This window comes from Musca vetustissima, unplaced genomic scaffold (assembly GCF_032173495.1).
Source record: "Musca vetustissima isolate MV318-11 ecotype Yass unplaced genomic scaffold, APGP_CSIRO_Mvet_v1 utg43337, whole genome shotgun sequence".
Taxonomy (NCBI): Eukaryota; Metazoa; Arthropoda; class Insecta; order Diptera; family Muscidae; genus Musca; species Musca vetustissima.
This window is the reverse complement of record NW_026875633.1, coordinates 122,460-145,520: the sequence shown is the minus strand read 5'-3', so window position 1 is coordinate 145,520 and position 23,061 is coordinate 122,460. Positions and strand designations below refer to the sequence as shown.

The following is a 23,061-nucleotide window of genomic DNA, read 5'->3' as shown; positions in this document are numbered from 1 at the left end:
CATGAATGAAACACACACACATAATAATAACTAAATAAATAAAACAAAGAGACAAAGATAAATATACATATATATAAAATAAGCTAAAAATATATAAAATATTATTATTTATTACTTTTTTTCGTTAAAATGAATTATTTATATGACTGTATTTGCTAGTTTTAGCAAGATTTTTTATTCCTTTTTTTAATTTTGTTATTGCCTTAGTTAACTGATTTTCATATATGAAATCTTTAGAAACCTATGCGTTTAGCAGCACACATTTCAAAGATGAAAAGCCAAGTATTTTTTTTGTTTTTTAAGTTTTCAATAGTTCACCACAATTAAAAAAACAAAAACAATAAGACTTATACTATTTAGAGATTTATCACAGCTAAAAGAAAAACAATGCTAGATTTTTTGTTTGTTTGTCTTTACACATAAATTGCTGGTCAATCAAAATACTTAACAGAAAACAATCATTGCAAAACATAAAAAAAAAAATCATTTAGTAAACGAATAAAAAATCAAAACATATTGGCATGTACTCATTTGCCGCCGCCACATCTAAGCTTCGTCTTTCTTAATTGTTCCTAAATAAAACAAAAAACCCTTTCAAAATAAAAAAAAAAATCAAACCTAAAGAAAATATGTAAAATATTTGTAAAAGATATATAAATTTGTGTGTCATTATCCATTAATGATTTTCATATGATAATCCTTCGACTTGACCCCACACCTCTTTATCGAAATCATCCTAACCAAAACTCCCCATTCTTGCTCTTTAACATATTTTAGTTTTAAAATGCCTACATAGATATATATTTGTAGATATACACATAATATGATATTGCTTTCGTATTAACATACATATATATTTTATAACACATTTTCTTTATATAATATGCTTTGTAAATATTTATGAAAATATTAAAGAAATTAATATATATAAATATATTAATAATAAGTTTAACTAAAATCGAAAATATCTCTTAGGTGTGTAAAAAAAATATTTGCAAATTAATTAATTGCAACAACTTATTTTTCTCTTGTTTTTTATTTTATTTAAAAATTCCCCTGGAATTAGTAATGAAAAAGAAAATAAAATTCCAACAGATGTAGAAGTTGTATTAGAATACAATACAAAAAAAAAAAAAAACAACAACAAATGAAAACAACGTTTAAAAAATTATTTTATTTTATATAAAAAATGAAAATAAATATAATTTTATATAAACAGAATAAATATGAGTATTTTTTTAATTAGTTTTGCTTTTAACTTCATCTCCTAAATGGAAGCTGTACCAAAGGTATCATTGTTTCCCAAATGAAGGTAATTCACACTCGACATCTGAACATATTCGGTGGCATTTTAAAGCTTTATTTTATATCGTTTCTAGGTTCCGGTCGCAATGCTTCATTGCTTCGGCTGGTGAAGCCACCTTTTTCTTTTGTGCTAGTATAATAGTCTATTGACTTCAAGGGTAAGTCCTTACATTGTTGGGTCTTCAAAGGTCGTACGATGAAATACCGTCGCCTCTGCTAGGAAGATTGCTATTATTTCGGGTATTCGTTCAGTAGGAAATTCCTCTCAACTACCCGAGGAACAGAAGGGGTGGGCTTTCTTATGCTGTGAGTGGAAACTTTGTTAAAATTTGTCAATTAGCTTTCCCATGGTTGAAGAAAGTCGAGTGGTCTATAAACGGAGACGATTATGGGGATGTTAAAGTGATCCGCGGGAAATTACGGGATGCCAGCTTACGTCATTTATCGGACATGATGAAACTAAGATAATTTCCACCAACAACTGCCCAATTGTCACAGCCTTGGATATCGGCATTGGCAATTCGACAGGGGGTGGATTGACAGAGGGTGGTGTCTTATCGGCCTTCTTGGAGGCCTTTTTACGGGCTCCCCTTCGGGGCGAATTTGGCAGTCCCCTACATTTTGTCTTTGTGGATGCTGATGCCTGTACTCACTTTACCTTTGGAGGTACTGAGGGCTTAGAAGTCTCAGGCACCAGGTGTACTAGGACCTCTGACAGGTTTCTCCTTCTTTGAAGGGACTACCGAGGTGGTCTTCGTACTGGGTCGGGGATCCTTTCAATCAAGAAGTCCCACGCAATATCATTCGGATAGTTCCTGGAAATTGATAAAAAGGAACTCCTTTCCCGTGATATAATCGCTGTCCCGTCCGATGAATCGGTTGCAGTAGTTAACTGCTCTCCGGTACATCTTCTTGGCAGCGATCTCCTTGGCATCGACTTGCCTAGCAGTTACTGGTACTGGTGATTCATCCAACTTAACTACGGCAGTCTCGTCAGTACCAGTACCGCTTCGACAGCCAACTACAACTAATCTCGCGACATCACTGCAGGCCATGGAGATTGAGTGCGGATCATCAACCTCGCCAGGGTTTATATACCTACTCATCATCTTTGAGAACTCACTTTGCTTCGGAGGAGACACCAGGATCGCTACCGTGTTTGTCACCGTAGTGCTAATTACTGTAGTTTCCATTATGTCTTCCTCGTCTGACAAGGGTGAGTCATCCCAGAGCTGATTCGGGATCCTCTCCTGACTAAGGCGGAAGGAGACGGTTTCCTCTATTAAGTTGAGGAGAAGATCCGACAGTCAAATCAAATATCCTCACATTGTTATCAATCAGCCCCCAATACGAATCGAGGCAATTGCAGTTGCGGCACACTCCTCGGCTGTATTATTTATAGTCTCACGAACTACTTTTTCAGAACTGCCCAATAGGTTTTCTATAGGTTCTCTTTTATATTTTTGAATTTCTCTCATTCGATCATACATATTCTTCCAAAAACGCCATCGAAATTTGGAGGAATTGCTGCAACAAATGCTGACGCTAGAGAATAATCTTCGTCACTTCATGTACACGGTCCACTGGAGTCGTTATGAGACATCCTGTTGTAGTTAGCAAGACGGCGTATTGACAGTCTTTCGTAGAATACACTGAATTCGAATAGCTGGCCAAAAACCGATCTATCACATTGTAAGACTAAAGTACCTGAGAACTTGGTTCCCACATTTTAGCTTATCACAGATAGCTTTGACAGCCAACGCAAATTGCTGTACTTTTCGCTTCTTCCTGTCACCCTCGGAGTGCTTGTTGTTCTTCTTCTGGGAAATTAGAACCCATTTGGCGTATTCGACCAGCTGCTACAGCTATATCGATGTCTCGGAATTTCGTTTCTGCTACCCGAACATCAAAAGGGAGAGCTCACACCGAACTGCAATATGTTTGAGAATTTTAAAATGTGTATCACTTGAAATCAATTTGAATTCGGCAAGGTATATACAAGCATGGATTTTAAAGTATGACTTTATCCATTGGTCGTTATTGACTTTGGGTCGCATTGCAATGTGCGGAGAGTTCAGTCAATAGAGAATAATACTCCTAAGCTCAGTATCGTAGGTTGGGACCCCCACGTTGGGCGCCATCTATATGAGAAGTTAAGCTTTATCCTCCGATTGCTAGCGGTCTCGGGTCTGGTCCTCAATCATTCAATACTTATCACTCTACTTATCTTGTAGAGTGTGAGTTTGGTCTGGTGAGATGTGGCGTTGCTTTTGAGTTGCTTGTTCAGACCATAGTTGCAACTGTTGACCAACACTATTCTCCTCCCGATTTGTTTATGACGGTACCGAGGTATATAAAATCGTTCACTACCTCGAAGCTGTAGTTTTCAAGTTTCACAGTTGGTCCGAGTCTATTAGACGTCTTGCGCGTTGATACCATCAACTTGGTCTTTTCACCATTTACTGCCAGTCACACTTTGGCAGACTCCTTATCAATCCTGCATAGCCGTATTAATTTTGCAGGAATGCCAAACGCAGACATGGCTTTAAACACCTCTGAACGGATAGGGCTGTCGAATGCGGCTTTGTAGTCGACGAATAGGTGGAATATGTCGATGTGTTTATCGTGGGTTTTTCCAGGATCTGACGCAGAGTGAAAATCTGATCAATGGTGGATTGGCTTCAGTCTTTCACGTTGGATAGCACTTTATATGCGATGGGAATGAGATTTATTCCTCTATAGTTGGTACATATCTCTTTTCTCCTTTTTTGTGCACGGGACACAGGATGCTGAGGTTCCAATAATTGGGCATGCATTCCTCTACCCAAATTGTACAAATGATCTGGTGCATGCTCCCGACCAGCATCTGACCACCGGTCTTGAATAGTTCGGCTGGTAATCCATCGGCATCTGCTACTTTATTGTTCTTCAGACGATTAATTGCTACTCTGACCTCATTTTGGCTACACTCTATATCGTAATTTCTAATTGGTTCTGGAATATATTCTTCACCGCCACTATTTAATACCAGACGTTTTTGAAAGTAATCCTTCTAGATCCTCAGCACGCTATATGTATCTGTCACCAGGTTTCTATCTTCATCTCTACAGGAGGATGTGCCTGCGCCAAAGCCTTCGGTTAGGTGTTATATTCGTTGGTAAAATTTTTGGACTTCATTATGACTCCTGTATATCTCGATTGCTCACGCTCACGTTTTTCTTGTTCTTTCTTCTTTTTTATCTGAAAATACGATACGCTTCGCCTCAGTAGCATTACGACACTCCGGATCACGGGTATCACGGGTTTCTTGTTTTTGGTAATGGTCGCTAAATATTTAGGGTATCAAATTAGTTTAGTGGGTCAAATTGACCCAGATTTTTGTGTTAAAAGTGACAAAATTTGCATTCCATGGCGTATATATTTACTCCTAAAGGACATAGACTGGAGAAGTTGACAGTATGTCCAAGTGAAGTGGTTGAACTTAAAATTGGTGCCAATTATATTATTCTATGTCCTCGGATGTGGGAGTTATACGTAAATATTTACAAGTGACTACGTATTCTGATTAATATTACCACCTTAAAGGAAATGTAGCGGTAATGGCTAGGAAATGGTCTGGGATGAATTGGACCTAAAACTTTATTTTCGTCTGGTTTTCTAGTCGCTCGAGAGGTCACTATTATAAGCCGAACATGACGAAAGTTTTATGGAATAGGGTATCGGATCACCTCTTTGATAGTGATCGGTCAATAAAATGTATGTGTAAAATTTCAAAGCTCTATTATGAATATTGAGAGTTCTATTGTGAGACCAGCGTACTAAATCTAAGATGTCGTATAGCAGCAAGTAAACGCTACAAAAAAGCCAGTAAAATAAGACTTAATTTGGAATAAAATGTATGTTTAGTTTCGGAAACTAAAAAAATGTATTTGCTTTGTTTACAGATTGAAAGCCTAGTGACGGATGGTTTAATACCAGATTTCAGAAATTGTATATATCGAGACTTTCTACAAATACATATCAGAGCTAATGTAAATTTTTTATCATTAAACCTATTTTTACGAACTATTTACGTACTACAATGCTGATATTCTTAATTACAACAGACATTCATTTCTGAGAGTAAAAGTAAACAGAAACAACAATATATATGTATGTATGTACATATATAATGTGCGAAATATCGAACAGAGACCACTCGAATGCGTTTGCTTTCCTGTGGATGGCTTGCTGCCATGATTATGTCAATCAAAATAGCGTGTAGGTACATGAGCATAAAACTGCAGAAACTATTTTAGGCATTTCAACACTTTTTTTCGGTTTCTTATTCGTCAAATGCAATTTGATCAATGTTGATATTGACACCTGATGCTGCCGCTATGCTCAGACTTGTGATATGTATATACAGAAAATGTAAAGTAGGGAAATGCAAATGGACTCAACTTATATGAAATATTTCTGGAAATACTAATATAGAATATGGGAGCTTCAAATTCCATATTCACTCCATTTGTGGTTTCAACTAGGCTAATTGAATTGAAACAAAGGAACTATATAATTTCTGTACTGATTTTCTTCGCAGCGGTGAATGTTCTCAGGGCTAAACACTGGTCGATCTTCTCAATATCCGCTAAAACAAATCATGGATTTCTATTCCACCAATTTTCATGACGATGGAGTATATCTGCCTAAGTAGAAGATCGAAAGAAGCTAGAAAGAATTATGATCTCACAATTTCTCATATATTTGTAGTTTACGTATGTTGTTGTTACACATTGGGCTAGACCATTCTATTTGAAATAGAGCTGATCTGAATACTACCAAACTCTTCCACAGATTGCGATCAATGCGAAATCAATGCTAGTCAACAGATATCGAATTAAATTGCCGAGTGTTGATGATCTCTTCTATCATATTGATGGTCCTCACCAATTGACGATGTTATGTGCCGATCAGCATTCTTACGGTGCCCAGTTATTGCTTTAACTAAATTTAAAGGTGTCGTGTAGTATGTTTTAGGATTAGTTGCCAATTCATTTTTCATGGTAAAGAAATTATGAACTGGTTGGCTGCAGGCACTGCATGAATTATGGATACGTCACATTTTCAATCACGTCAAGTTCATTGAAATCCTGCGTTTCAAGCGTCTCATGGTGGATAAAACTCCCGCACCCAGGCGTGTCAGAAAGGGTCAGCTTGATTTAGATAGAGAAGTCCAACGATATAAAAAGGAATCCGTCGATCAAGAAGCTTATCGAACAGGCCTGAATGGTATTCACATTCGACGTGTTAAATGATGCCGTCCTGGGCGTAGTTTTGCTCAATTACGTTCAGAATAGTGCAGTCGTACACTGCCAATCCTAATCAACATTGTCCAGAAGATTTGTGGCTATATCCAATGGAAAAAGCTGCATTTCCTAATTTGTAGATTAATCCAGAACCTGGTTCCAACAGGAAATAGAAGAAGTACATGTACAACTGTTACACAAACAACAACGTCTGATTGTAAATCTTGTTAAATGACGAGTAGTACTATTTCCCGCATTAGAGGGAAGTGTGAATTTCCGTCTAAGCAACGAATGTATTGAGACTAACATTTGAAACGCGTTCCTTTTGATCAAGAGGGACCTCAAATTCATCCCGGTACGAAGACCACCACGGTAGTCCCTTCAAAAAAGGAGAAACCTGTCGGAGGTCCTAGTACACCTAGGAAGCTGGTTCCTGAGACTTCTGAACCCTCAGTACCCCCAAGGGCAAACTGAGTACTGAAACGTCCCAGACACCAGCATCCACAATGACGGAAGATAGGGGACTGTAGAAGTCGGCCAGAAGGAGAGCCCGTAAAAAGAAGGACGATAAGGCGCAACCACCCTCTGTCAATTCACCCCCTGTCGAATTGCCAAAGCCGATATCCAAGGCTGTGACAATTGGATTTTGTTTTTTTTGCGGAGGGAATGGGGAAATGGATCTGCTTAAATCGGTGCCCGAAATTTATATAATCTTTTTAAACCTGCGATGTGTCCTCCGTTCTTCTAAAAAGCATTGAACAGGTGAATAACGGAGTTCTTCCTCTAGGCCAATTTCCAATTACCATTACGCACGGGAGCCCTCCAATGGGTACCACTGTTATATTACTACCCTCCCAAAAGGGACCTGAGGTTATTTACTGCCAAAATAAGGTACTACTTATTACCACTGACCCCCATATTTAGGGTAATCCTAGGCTTAACTATAGTAAAAACGATCAGATTTTTCTGAAAATTTTTTCGGGTACCGGTACCCGGTTATACGGATCCGTTTATTATAAAATGGGTATCATTTTAAAGCATATTAAAATACCTTTCTATTTGGACCTCAACTTTTTTTTGAAAAACTCCCTAAAAGTCGAAAAACTATTCTATTTAAGAGGAGATTCTGTCGCGTAGCCGGTGATGGTGTCTGTCAATAGGAGCAACTAGAGTTGTTCCTAGTCCTATCAAACAATTTGAAGTCTTGCCAATGATGGCTTCTCTTTGTTCATCTGGAGTCATTTGTCGAGTTTTTTCTGTCAGTGAATCTTTGAACTTAACACTTTTGGATGCCGACTTTACTCATTAGAGCATTCACTCTTGCCCATATTTGCTTCATTACTGTCAGACTCTTCTTTTGGTATCTTTTCATTAACCCTTTGTGGCCAATGTTGCCCACAAGCAACAAAATGTTTTAGAGCTTATATTTAATATGCAGCTAGTAAATATATATTATTTGGATTTCATATGTCAAGACGTGATTATGGACGACACATATCAAAAGAAAAATCCAAAAAATTCAAAATTTTGGTAGAGTTATGAGCTTTTCAACATAGAGAAGAGGGTAAATTTGTGTACAGTACTAATTTGTGTATACAGTCCAAATTATTTAAATCGCTTCGTATTCAAATTGTATGAGTTCTGCCATCGGAATTATTTTTGATTCTTGTAAAAATGAATATAGAGAATAATTTAAAATGATTTTTATGTCGATTTTGCATTTAGTTTTCTTGATATTGGACTTAAATTTTTCCGAAAGAATGTACTGTATCACCCGAATGCAAGGATATAGCGATGTCAAATTTTGTGCATATCCTATTTAGGATAGTTGCATTAAATCTGTGAACAGAAATTTGTTCTAACATTGCGGAAAAAATTCGGGGCTCAATGGGTTAACGTTGCCAACCACGGTCATTAATATAATTTATTTCGTTTCCACGACAGAGGGGTCTACGATCCGAAACGACCCGAGTCTTTCTCGGCCAACGGCTGTCACCTCAGCCCATTGTGTAAAGGCAATAGGGCTGCTACAACAACAATATAATTTATTTGGTTTATAGTGCTATTGTTATAAATATGCTTCGCTGGCCATTGAAAGACTCAAAGAGTTTCATTCTTATTTAATTATTTTGTATGTGTTAATCAAATCTTACAAATTCGTAACAATTTCATGGGATTGAAAAACTCAATCACGGTTTAAGACAACGCTACTGTTACATTAGTACTGCACATACTTGCATCCATTTTTAGTAATGGACTTATAAATAAGTCAACGAATCAAACAAGAATATTTACCTTCGTATATTCCTCGATGTTTTCCCGCCTCTCTATTTGTTTTCACTGTTAGAAAATATTCCAATTCTCAGCAAAAAATCCTGTTAATATTTAACACTTCACTCCCACCACAGAAATTTCACCAACCAATTTTGTTACTGTTTGTAATTAGTTTTATACGTTTTTTAAATTTATTTTAATTGTAGTTAAATCTTTATAAGTCTACACTATTACGATTTTGTTGTTGTTGTTTGTTTTAAATAACTAGGCCTACATGTTGTTCTTTTATTTGTGATCGATTGTAATTGAATTTGTTTTAAGTATTTCTTTTTTATTTTTTTGTTATTTTCTCCTAAAAGTGTATAAAAAAATGAATGAAAGAAAAAAACCAACTAAAAGAATTGTTTTTTTTTTTAATGATTTCGATTGACGTCTTAATGCCCAGTCAAAACGTGATCTTATTAATACTTCGTTTACATAAAAAATAATAACATGTATCAACTTTTGTTTTCTTTTAATCAAAAATTTTTTTCGTTTGTATTCTTTTACTACAGTGCGCAACGAACTTCCATGCCAACATCATCATAATCATACCCCCTGCTTTTGGTCATCATCGCCATCCTCTTTAAACTTAATGTGATTTCGCTTATGCTTCTTTTGTGTGTGTGTGTATAAGGTTGCTTTTGCATATTTTTGTGGTGGTTCTTGGAACCGCACATTTATTTTCAGTTCTATTCTGGTTTTACAGTACGTCTAAGAATGGCAGCAGCTAGATCTTGTTTCATGGCCACCTGTTGTCGTTGATCGGCCAAAGGCACCGTGCTGCGCAAACCATTTACAATGTCTTTGGTCTTACCAAAATAGATTTCATTAAGGGTATTGCGTATTTTGTTCTCCATTTCCTCGACCATGCGACCAATGTTGGCGATATGGGGTGAAGAATCACTGACATTGGCGTCCTGTTCCGTTTGGCGTGTCAACGAGCCACCCAGGTTCATTGTACCCGAACCTTGTTTATTTGTTTGCAGCCACAACATGGCAGTGGAGGTGAGTTTATAATGGGCATTACGACCGGTTGGCTTCTCTTGAACCTCTACAACATGAATCGAGTCCCAGCAGCCTCGAATCTTTTTACTACCATCACCGGCCTTTTTGATAAGTATGACAGCAGCAAAACCATGATCCAAATCCCACAGATATACCGAGGACACACCACCTTCATAGTACATTTCACGATACTGATCGAAAGCATAATTGGCCTCTATTTCCAGTTTACGCAACCGTTCTGAGGGCATTTGACCATCTTCCAGCGGTGGGTAGTAAGTATTGGACCAGGGTGACCTATACGAGTCACCATCACGATTGTAATCACACAATAAGTAATCTTTGCCATGCTCCTTATCCTTGGCAATTTTCAAGGGCTGGTCCACGGACGAAAGTAGATCCTCACATAAATCAGGCGCCAAATCAATGAGGTCACTTAAGTTCTTTTCGATTTGTTGTGGCGGCAAACGGCGCATCAAATCCAAAGCACAATCCATTTGTAGTTCCGACTGAAAACAAACAACGAGAAACGAAATTAAATGATAAATTAGCGATAAACGCAGTATTAACTTCTAATATTCGGCGACGGACTTATGATAACAAAAGCAATTGTGGTAGTTTCTAAACTGAATCATCATCATCGAACACATCATAGCTGTCGATTTCAAGTATTTGAATACCGGCAGAGAAAGAGGACCCATCATATAAACGTTATGCACCACCCCCACACAGCATAATGTCACAGTGTTCACTCTGTACGTTTTCCACACAGAATGCAATGCACCTGACCATCTGAATGTTCACAAAATCTTCAATTTTTTGAAAATCTTTTCTGGTTGTTCTTCTTCTTTCTTTCCCGACGAAGAGGTGTGTGTTTGTTTTCTATACTTTTTGTTCACATATTCCAAAATATTTATTTATTACTCACCATTTTTAGGGTTTTATTTTTTTCGTGGTTAGTTGTACAGATTATATGCCAATGCAAAACTCTTCGTCGTGGAAGATCTAGTGGGCAGGTTTTGGGGAATTTCTTAGTTGTTCAGCAAATGCTATATGAGTAATAATACAATGAAGATATAACTTTATTTTAAATAAATATATTAATAGGGCAGAGGCACTTCACAAACTTTTCTGCTGATGAAGTTTTTTTTGGCTCTCTTCTTCCTAATCGAAAATAGGGTTCTGCAAATCGATATAAAACTTATCGATTACGGTGATTTTGTGTGGCAACGAATATTTAAAAATCTATTGATATGTTTAAATGAGAGTAGTTAATGGTTTCATAAGAATTTAAAATACTCACGCATTGCTTGACGAAATTAACAAAAACTGTAGTATATCTATCTTATATACATATAAACAGGTTGTTTGTTTATTTGACATATTTTTAGAACTTTATTGAATAAGGAAAATATCGCAAAAAATTAATGGTATTTCAAGTTTTTTTTCACAATATTGCTTTGCAAATATGTGGTATGTTCCCGTACTGCAAGAATCTACTCGATTTTACTATTTTCTTCGATATCATAAAAGAAAATTCGTTATCGTAGTAAAAAGCAGTAGATTCTTGCAGTACGGGAACAGATCAATGATTATAAAAAGAATTATTCTCAATACTACGAAAAAAATTTTAATTACAACCATGGTACAACAATACAAGGTAGGGCAGCATGAGGTGAATAACAAAGAAGCAACTATGCACGTGTGGCTTCTTCTGTCAAAAATAAAATAAATATACGCAACAAGTGTTTGTGTTTATTTGACATTTTTTCAACACAAAACAAAAAACGCGAAAAATGAACGAAAGGTTATGATTTCTTCCCAAAATCCAGTAGGGAATACCATCAAATGTTTGCTTCATCCATAACAAAGTAATTACTTCCAGACGAACGTGTTAAAAACATCATTTTCATTTCAATTAAACTTGAATATATTTGAATTTATTTTGAATTTATTTGACATAGTATTCAAAACATTACACACACATACACCTTTGATTTGATGGAACAAGCCACCTTGAGAAAAAAATGTAATCAGTTGGTAGCTGTGCCCTTCCTTGTAATAATTATACCATGAGGTGTATTTTCTCCTTTCTGATAAAAGCTACTCTACCATGTAGAATTGTAACATGGTGTTAACGATAACACAAACGCTCGAAGCTAATGTGCGCTGCGCTTCGGGGTTAAGTACATTTTAACTTTTTGCGCACGTTAACGCGATAACAAAAAAAAAAAAAAAAAAAAAAACAGGGTTTAAAATGCAGCATCAAAAAATATTAGCTTTAGCTCTAAACTGTTACTGCTAAAAAACATTGACATTTAGTCATACTAAATCAGCAAACGGCTAGCTTTTTTAGTTCATAGCATTCGTGTTAAGCACGTATTTCACATGCGAGTTTTTTTTATTATGACTAATCGGCAGTACGACTACATATTCATATTTCGCTTCCGACGAATATTCAGCCGATGGTTGTTTTTATGTTTGTGTGTTGCCAACGCAGAAATTAGAAAAAAGGCAATTCATTTTGTGTGTTGTTATTTAATTTAAACTTGCCAAATCGCAATTAAAAGCTGTCAATAAGTAGTACTAAAAACTAAATTATATATTAAATAAAAACCTTTAGCAAGTATTAATCATTGTCATTGTTGGAAAAAATTAAATTATCATAATCGCGATTTTTAATTATCTCTTATAATTTTTATAATTTCAATGGACAACACTGAACTCGAAAAATGCTTGGGTTTTGTTTGCTAAAAATTTTGCTAAGCAGCCAAAGTCAAGGTGCTTAAGGGCTAAACAGAATGCTCGCGTTGAGCCATCCGTCGCGTATATGTTATCGAAAATACAACAACCACAAGGAAACGATATGCGTTTGTGTTATCGTTTCCTTGTGGTTGTTGTATTTTCGATGACAAATAACGCGACGGATGGCTCAACGCGAGCATTCTGCTTAGCCCTTTAGTCTTTATTGTAAGCTTTGGTTGTTAGTCGCGTTGACAATTATGTTGTAGTTGTTCATTGCTATTTTGTAGCTGCTGACAAAATCAAGAAGCTTTAGTTTTGCTTGCTAAAATTTTTCGTAATGTATTGCTATTTGTTGAAGTTGTGCTTGACTGTGCTGCATATTTTGAGGATGAATTTAGTTAGCAGTGCGGCAATTTTCTGTGTTTTTGCTATTTTGGCGTTAGCATTTTAAACCCTGCAAAAAAACGCTCGACGCGAACATTCTGTTTAGCCCTTGTGAACAAAATGTATGCTGTTACAAAATTAAAAATAGCCCAACTCTAATTACACTCTATTCACCAATGAGAGATAAAAGCGAATTTACATATAACATTTAATCATGATTAAAGGCTGAATCAGGGTTTATTTTCTTAATCAGGCTAAATTTACCATGATTTACCACACAAATTTAAATCATCGTGCAGCAGGATTTATTTTAAATCATGATCGAAATCATGATACTACTGAGATGCAACGCGGGTTTTGTACGAAAAAATACAACTCTCTCACAATGTACCAAAATTTGCAACTGTTTTTACATGCCGTTTGTTTTTAAATTTAACGGCTGACAAATACAAAAATGACAGATCAAAGGAAAATAAAAATTAATTATAGAATTTTTGTGTTTTTAGGTGTTTTTTTTTACTTTCCAAACGATCACAGTATTGCAAAAACATTTCCATTGTGGTAATTCTTCTATTCTTTTTGAAATTGCAAACAAATATTTTTGGCGCAAATTAATAATTTTGTATGTATACTAACAAACATCAGCTGATCGGCATTTAAATCATGATTAAGGGTATGTGTAAACAATTAGGGTGTATTTCTGGATTTCGTTAATCGAGTCGATTTAAAATCGTATATGTAAATGTACTTTAAATAAAGTCTTATGACGAATGCCTATGACGAATAGTGTAAAGGTACGCTAATGCAAAATCGACTATAATTTTTTATATGAATATTTGTCATCAGACGAAAACAGTTCTGAAATATGTAATTATTGGGAAATTTATGCTTTGTGACAATAAAAGTACGTTTACATTGTACCAGATTTGGTTAACCCAGTGGGTTTAAATTTTCAATTCCTTTCAAATAAATCAAATCAATAAATCAAATAAATCCTCATAAAGTAGGTTAACCCGGTAAACATTTCAAATGTAAATGCCGTATAAACAAAGTATTAATGAAGACAATCGAAAGTCGATATTGAAAAGACGACTTTGCGATTTTGTCAAAGATCAAAAGTCGACTTCGACTTTTTGACTTTTCAATACAAAAAGTCGATTAATCGATTAGTCGAAAGTCGATTTACTTATCCCTACTTAGTACTCTGGGACAAAAGTTAAAAGTTAGTTACAAGTACGGCAAAGAGAATCGGAATTTCGGAAAATAAAACTTAATTTTATACTTTAATTTCTATAAATCATTAAATTTTTGATTAAAACCAAGGTAAACCATCAAACGACATAGCAAAATTAATAAATATTGACAAAGAAAAAGCAATTGAAAAGTGCAAGAAAAAATCTATAGAAAAAATTGTGTCTGCTGCTGCTGGTGTATCTGATCGATGAAGAATAAAAAAAATGATGAATTGGGGAAAAGCAAAACCAGTGAATGGTGGAGCAGCCAATGGAATTTAGTGGAAAACTAAAAAATAAAATTGAATATACATAAAGAAATGTTTTAGAAAAGTGTTGAATGAATTCCACAAGAATGAAATGAGAAAAATAACAATGAAAATTTGTATATGCAAGCAACAAGTTAATGATTTGTTCTAACGGGATTTTTAGTGAAAATTAACATTAAGAAAGAAAGAAAAAAAATCGGTAACAAATACATCTACAACAATAGATGATGTGCGTATGTGAAACGAGTGAGTACGGGTGTGAGAGAGAGTGTATGAATGCGTAAAAGTAAAGAAGAAGACGAAAAAATGATCGATTCTTCTCCACATTCGTAAGCTGTAGCTTTCTATTATTCTATTTTGTTTTCGTTGTCTATACGTTTCACATTTCACATCAGAAGAGTTTCTTTCGGCGGTGTTAATTAATTTCAAAATATATTTCAAAATTAAACTTGCTTTGGAGATACTTGTTTTGTGGTGTCCGTCGTCCGTCCATCGTGTTTTTGTTTAGACCTTTTTTAAACGGTTTCTTTTTCGTTTTAATTCGTTGTTGTATCTGTGTGATGTTTTTTTCGGTGAATTTGTATGAATGCATGCATGCATGTATTTGCAACAGTGAATGAAAAAAGGGAGCAACAATAACATAAACGTCATATATTGCTTGTTTATTGTCACCTGTCGTCTACCGTCAACCGTGTTCTTTGATTTTAAGGTGTTGTTGTTCTTCTTCTTTTAATCATCTTCTGTCAACTTCAACCTTAACGTTGTCGGTATTTTTTGTTTGTTCTTTTCTCCTGCTGTTGTTGTTTTTTTAAACAAGCAACAAACCTTAAAAAAGTAACAATAACAACAACACAAATTGATATCATAAAATACAAAAGCAACAACAGCAGTTTAGTCTGGGCTTTATAACTCTGATCCAGCTAGCCAAACAGCACACGTATAGTAGTTGTATTTTGTTTTCTCGGTTTTGACAACCTTCAGCCATTGTTGTTGTTGTTGCAATCAACCTGCTGATTGTATTTCGTTACCGCTTTCTTGACTTGCACACCGTAACAACAAGAACAACAACAACAACAATAACAAAAGCGACTTATGAACTAATGACGAACAACGAACTTCAAACGAGTCTTGTGTTTCGCCCCCCAATCATAGTTACTATTTTTGTGCCGTATTAATGTGACATTTTTATGCTCTATATTTGCGTTAAATGAGCAGTGTTCAGTTATATTTGTTTTTTTTATTTTTTTCCTTTAATTCATACAACCAAATTTCATATAATTTTTTCAAAAGTGAAGTAAAACTAAAAAAATATTTTCCAATTGTACAACAGCAAATGTTTTATTGGACCACATAGAAGATAGTGCGGTTTTGCTGTGCTTGATTGTGTTTGTGTATGCTCGTACGTACGTGTGTGTGTGTTGTGACGACAACTTTTAAGCGGCTTATTTACTGACATCTGGGAACAACAACTAGCAACAAGCGCTCTATAACCGACCCATAAAATGGAGTTTTAATTTCACGCATTTAATTGGATTTTAGGATTTTTCTTCATTTGGAATTAAGGTAAGTTTGGCGTTTTTTGTTTGGCTTTATATCTGTAATGAACTTCAATTAAAATTATTTTATTATTATTTGTGTGTATTAGGTGGTTTCGAACATTTTTGAATTTTGGGGAATTTCTTGGCGTTATGTTTGTAATAAAATCGTCGACGGTTAAATTTACTCTCGAGATATTTTTCAGAAAGTTTTGAAGATTTAGGGATTTAAAATTTCGAAAAAAATAGTTGGAGGATGTTAAAACATTTCTGGGCCTTGAAGTTCTGAAAATACGTAGTGTATTGTTAATGTGGGTATTATTACACATTTAAAGTTGTATAAATATATTGTTATATACAAACATTTATTCATAGGGTAAGTGCTCCTAATGTCGGCATCTGTTGCATATAACTTCAAATAGCTAAAAAAATCCGCTCACTACATATGAAAACGTCCTTGAATAATCTTTAATAATATTGTCATCTATCTCTGTGTAAAATTACATAGAGCTAAGTTAATTTATTAGGCAGTAATTTAGATTTTTCTCAATGTGGTTCTTTCACCACTAACGACAATTCAAGTTTCCTTAGAAATAAGTAGTAAGCATGCCGATTTTAAAAGACTCGTAACTATACTAAAATTGTATATTTTTCACTCGGATTTTTTTCATAATTGGAACACTTTAGAATTTAAAATTATTAAGAAATATTTGTAATTATGACATTTTTATGAGTGCCGCCCTTGTGCGACTTAAAAAGCTGAGTAAAACTGCATTTTTAGAATTTTCAATACACCCTCAAAATCGGAAGTTATGGCCAAATATGCGTTTTGCATATTTTTTTTTTCATTTTACTAGGAAGAGGAAAGATAGGCCTATCCAACGGTATTTTTTTATTATATTTTTTTAGTAAAAACTGATGAAACGGCAGATGAACGAAATTCAAATTTTCAATTTTTTTTAAATCCTCCAACTTTGGGGCAATTTTTGCGCCATTGTTTGTTCAATGATCTATTCTAGTAACACATTCAAATTTACTTTCGCGTCGAATGAATTCTTATTGATTCCAATTAGTTAAAAACTGTGCAAGCGGGCGCCATTTTAAGATTTTTACTGATAGGAAAATTTGTTTCATTTTTCTTCTTGAGAAAAATTTTTTTTTTATATGCCGCAAATTCTTAACATATTCCCAACTTTGGTATTGTTCATCCAATTTTATCTAGTAAAATCTCAATAGGCGTAAAAATGAATTTACTAGCATCTTGAAATGTTGGCAAAATTATTCACTTATCTATAATATCGCAAATACGCCTTCGAAGTTAAACCATTTCAAAATGTTGTCTCGGGGGGAAATTATCAAGAAAGGTTGATCTATCTGTCATAGCCAATAAAGTATTCTGAGTTATCTCTGGGATGATTCTACATTGACGGACCAAGATGGCGCCATGAATACCATTACAAGGGCTATGGCAGTAAAGAGCAATGTTTGTGACAGAAAAGGAGTTGTTGGACAAAGCCCATAATGGTGTACTCTAGGGATCAAACCACAAACACAAACAGTTGTTGTAAAGAGTATGCGTTTCTCAGATAAGCTATAACAAACAGCGACAAGGAAAATACGAATGACAGTCGATCTATCGTCATCGGATGTAATACCCTCTCCAAAATTACTTGAAAACTCTCTCAACCCCTAATGAGACAATTTTTGGGTTGATCGCCTTTTTTGTGCAATTTAAGTCAGCTTGTTTCAGTTGTAGTGAGCTGGCCTTTTTATGGATTTTTGTGTAGATCTTAGTGCAAAATATCCCATATTGTGGCATAAGACAGATCTAATTTCTGAGAAGGACAAGAAATCTATTAACTATGGTCTCCGGCAACACCTTCACTTACAGCAGTGATATTATTAGCGGAAAGAACGAAATGAAACGCTCCAGTCTATTCAAATTTCTTCACAATTTTGCCAATTGCTTGTGTTTTTGGACGATTATACACTGCGTATCATAACTATAGACGCAACCTTTCTGAGAAGGACAAGAAATCTATTAACTAGGGTCTCCGGCAACACCTTCACTTACAGCAGTGATATTATTAGCGGAAAGAACGAAATGAAACGCTCCAGTCTATTCAAATTTCTTCACAATTTTGCCAATTGCTTGTGTTTTTGGACGATTATATAAACCATAATCACCTCTTGAAGCACAGTGTGTGGCTGAGGCAAAATCACAATTTGTTTGTAGGTTTTGAGATTTTTTTATGTTTTGAGATAGTTAAGCGATCCATTATCGTCAATGTCAAACTTTCAACTGAAAAAAATAAAATGGGTTAAAACAGAGTTTGTCAGATGTCGAATTCCAGCCATATAGTAAAGGGTTATATATAATTCATAACCCTTTACTAAACATGATTACAATTATATAGTCAACTTATTTACTTAGTTGGCTTATGACAGAACGGTTGTTTCATAAGCCGATCTTAAAAAATATTTCCTGGCGCGTCGGTCTTGTGCGCATCTTATCCAATTTGAAAGACCATTTTCCGAGATGTTGCCTTCTACTTGATCATTCCATCGGATTCGTGGCCTTTCCCTTCTGCGTGAACGATCACTTGGCTCGGTTTTATATGCCTTTTGAGCTGGGGCATCTTCATACATTCTCACACGATGGCCTAGCCAACGTAGTCGCTGCAGCTCGATCCGTCTGACTATGTCGATGTCTGAGAATAGATTTATAGCTCATGCTTCTATTATCCTCTGGATTCCAAAGCTGATGTTATTAGTTGTGTTTATGGCGGTACCGAGGTATATAAAATCGTTAACTACCTCGAAGCTGTAGTTTTCAAGTTCAACAGTTGGTCCGAGTCCACTGGACGTCTTGCGCGTTGATACCATCAGCTTGCTCTTTACACCATTTACAGCCAGTCCCACTTTGGCAGACTCCTTCTCAATTCGTTCAGAGGTGGCTGTTACCGCTTGCAATGTTCGACCCATTATGTCAATGTCGTCGGCGTAGGCGAGTAACATATGCTGTTTGGAGTGTCATTTCTGTTCACATTTGCATCTCGTATGACCTTTTCAAGCAGGTTGTTGAGCACCAAACTGTCACCTTGTCAGAATCCTTGTTCGGTATTGAAGGGCTCCGAGAGACATGGCTTTAAACACCTCTGAACGGATAGGGCTGTCGAATGCGGCTTTATAGTCGACGAATCGGTGGAATGTGTCGATGAGTTTTTCGTGGGTTTTTTAGGATCTGGCGCAGAAGATTCTTGTCCAGTACACCCAAATTTTATCTTAATTAGGGAAGAAAAGCAGTTGGACTTTTTTATTTAAGCATTCACGCTTGTGCTAATGTCTATACAATAATTGCGAATGTATTTCTTAATTTTTTTTTATTTTTCAGTCTCTTTTTAATTTTATTCAATTCAATTTAATCTGGCTGGTTGGTGGTATGTTGGCTGTTAGCTATGCTCCTCTACTCTTGTGGTTGTTGTAAATATCTAAATTTCACTTTATTTGTTGCATTGTTTTATTTTTTGCCGTCGCTGCTGATTGCTCATCATTGCCAAGCAACAGTTAGCCGCAGTTCATGCACATGCTCATCCTCATCATGATTTCTTTTGGCTTTGTGTTGTTAATTAGCGAAAGTGTAGGGAGTGTAATTAACGGCATGCCACACACCGAAATGTTACAGACCAAGCAGCAATATTCCATGTGAGAGTGCGTGTATGTGTTTTGTGGCGCAACAACATATTTGCGGCAAATTCAAGAAGTACAATAAAAAACTACATTCAATTTTATGCTAAATTATTCATGAATTGAACTCAATTTGTAAATGCCAGACTGCAATGAATGGAATATGCAAAAATATGGAAATAGCCAAGGCCATACAAATGACCATTTGGCAACAAGTTACAACTGGACATGTGGGAAGTATATAACTTCTGGACATTATACTGTTATGTATATATAATGTGAAAAAAAACAAGGTGAAAAAAAACAATTGGTCAGGAACAATTGGTGTATCTGTTATTTTCTCTTGATCTTCTTAAAACCTAAATAACTCATATTACTTACTTATCTGGCTTGTGACAGAACTTTCGTTCCATAAGTCGATTTGCCAGGTCTGAAGCCGCATTGGTTTGGTCCAATAATGTCATTGACCATTGGCTTCAGTCGTTTACACAGCACGCTGGATAGCACTTTATATTCGATGGGAAGGAGACTTATTCCTCTACTAACTATACATATTCGTAGCTCATATAAGATCAGTAAAGCGCTGAGCCCCTATATCAAAGGTAGTTCAGAGAAAACTTCTTCAACTTTACAAGATGTGATCTTAGATATGGGTGTGAAGAGTTTCAACTGATATCTTTGATTCGGTCCATTTTTCGCTCACTTCTTATTAGAAACCATGTTTGATAGTCACGTAGCCTAAATTACACAATATTGCTTTCAACCTATTTGCACGACACCGATAAGGAAAAAGTATGAACCTGAAAATCTTAAAGTTCATGTTTTTTACCTAAACCAGATTATAAGTATAAATCTCTTATTTTTTCGCATTCCATTATATTCCATACCACTTTGCCAATTTTTATTTTTATGTAGCCACTGTTCACTTCACTAAACAGAGCTCTAACTTAAAAAAAAAAAAAACAAAATCCAAACACAAACGACCTTGCCGTTCACAACATTTTACAAATGTGTATTTTCTCTTTTGCTTATCTGTTTCAAGTCAAATAACAACAAAATAACTTGAATTTATATTTTTTGCTTTATTATTACTATTGTGAAATAGTTTTAACTAATTTTGAAAGTAAGACAAACTTTGTGGTAGCTATTTTTTATTTTTTGAAATATGAAGGAATAATGTGAAATATTTTTATGTATATGTATAGGAAACCTATATTAAATGGGTAATGGGAAACTGTCAAGTGGTTGTAACAAAGTAGTCTAGGTTCCTTTGCTTTTGTCAATTTAATGGAGGTCAGGGATGTACCGTTCACTCGGAGACTATTGAAAAGAAAAGGGAAAAGAAGAGAGAGTGGAAGAGAGGAGAAAATAGTAGGAGTAGAAGAGCCCAGAAGATGGTTATTTTAGCCATGCCACATTTTTGACAAAGCCTATGATCTGATTGGGGTCTATTTTGGAGAAGAAATCTAGAGTATTAATGTTATATCTTTTAAACTGTTTGTGTCTTCTGCCACTCAGCGATGAACATCTCCAGAGGATATGTTCAATTGTTTCTAGCTCTTCTTCGTCCTCGCATAGCCGACAGTAATCCTCTCCGTTGGAATCCCATTTCGAAGTGGTGATTTTGATCTCTCTTTATTTATGTGACAACAACGAAAAAGTTCTTCGGCGAAGCAATTCAGGCCATATAGTGTTTGAGATTCTGCAATCAGGTTTTCTCGACCATCTGTTACCGACTACCTTGCCGTAGAACAAGCGGATTTTGCCAATGCAAATTGGTGGTTGCACAGATCTCTTAATCGGAACGTTGACGACTGTGAACCCTCGTCGGCTATCTCGTTCCCTTCTATGTTGCTATGTCCTGGAACCCAACATAAATTAAATATCCGTCAAATATCATACAGAGCTGACTTGCAACCATAAACTGCTTTTGAGTTAATAGTACACATTTTTAAAGCCTTGAGGACCGCCTGAATATCGACATATATAATCACCGGTTCCGTGTTATCGACAGTAAGTGTTTTGACTATTTCGGCAGCTTTCGTGATTGCAACGATTTCTGCTTAAAAAACGTTACAAAGATTGTTAAGTTTATATGAGTTGTATATTTCTAATTCCCTACAGTAACCGCCTGCACCAGTGCCTTCCTCCATCTTTGACCCGTCTATGAAAAATTACAGACCTTGCAGAGGTAAGGAGCCACTAGTCCAGGATTCCCTACTTGAAAAATCGACTCTTATGTCATTAAAGTCTCTATGAGAGGGAACATAGTCACTAATGTGAGTATTTCTCGTCAGGAAATTACAACCTGGCGTTACGTTGAGGGTACTAGCATGACCATACGTCAGCGATTTCCAGGCATACGTTTCTCGGAGCCTCAGGGCACATCTAGCAGCCTGGAATTTAATAAGAATGTCCAGTGGTTGGAGATTTAAGATCACATTCAAGGTTGCCTGTGGTGTACTTCTTAGCGCTACGGTAGTCAGGACCGAAGCTGATCGCTGTACTGAATTTAATTTTGTCAGCAGTATCTTTTTGTTGACCCCCCCTGCCATCATAAAAGGCAACCATATGTAAGAATGGGGAGAACGACCGTCAAATACAGCCAGTGTATGATATCTGCCCTTTCTTAGAGCGTTCCTCAACATTACTATTCCACGTTAATTTGCGGTCAAGGATTGTACCAAGGTTGCTTCTTCAAAAAGGGATAGGAGGGTCACTCCTCTCAAAGATGGCAAGCGAAAACTAGGAATCTTACGTTTCCTAGTGAAGAGCACCAATTCTGTCTTAGTATATGCGAATTTTTATTCGGAGAGGGAGGTTCATCTCATCAAGGGCAAGATGAGAAGTCCACTGTCTCTGACAAGTGTGCGAAGCTGACTTCTGACCCTAAGCCTAATGAATGAAAGAAGGCAATGAAAAAGGCTGTCGAGCACATCCCAACAGAAGCTGTCATCCAGAAGGGGATCGACGTGTGGAGGGTTCTGTCTCAAAGCCCGATTCTACGCCAATTGACAATGGTGAAGCGGTTGGTGCTAAGGCTATGAGTAGCCCCACCTAACCCTAGTCAAAAGGCAATGAAAAAGGATGTGGAGCACATCCCAACACAAACTGTCATCCATAAGGGTGGAGTAATAAACTACTTAAGAAGTCGAGAGATTTCCTTGTGAAAACTGTTGACTTTGGCTTGGACTTGAGATCACATCCAGACGGATTCTCTCAGCCTGGGTTCCCCCACCCTCGGTGGACAAAGAGCTCCTGCTGAGAATGCTGACGCTGCAAAATCCCAGCCTCACTA

General features: G+C 36.0%; 1 protein-coding gene across 1 annotated transcript; it reads right to left on the bottom strand.

The window, feature by feature from the left end:
* Positions 1–9,548: 9,548 nt before the first annotated feature.
* On the bottom strand, positions 9,549–11,009 carry LOC133338159 (F-actin-capping protein subunit beta). The gene is made up of 2 exons (XM_061546340.1): positions 10,840–11,009; positions 9,549–10,420 (listed from the first exon to the last, which is right to left on the bottom strand). Exons 1-2 carry the CDS (start codon positions 10,840–10,842, stop codon positions 9,599–9,601), a joined length of 825 nt encoding a protein of 274 aa, XP_061402324.1. The 5' UTR covers positions 10,843–11,009; the 3' UTR covers positions 9,549–9,598.
* Between the last annotated feature and the right edge of the window lie 12,052 nt (positions 11,010–23,061).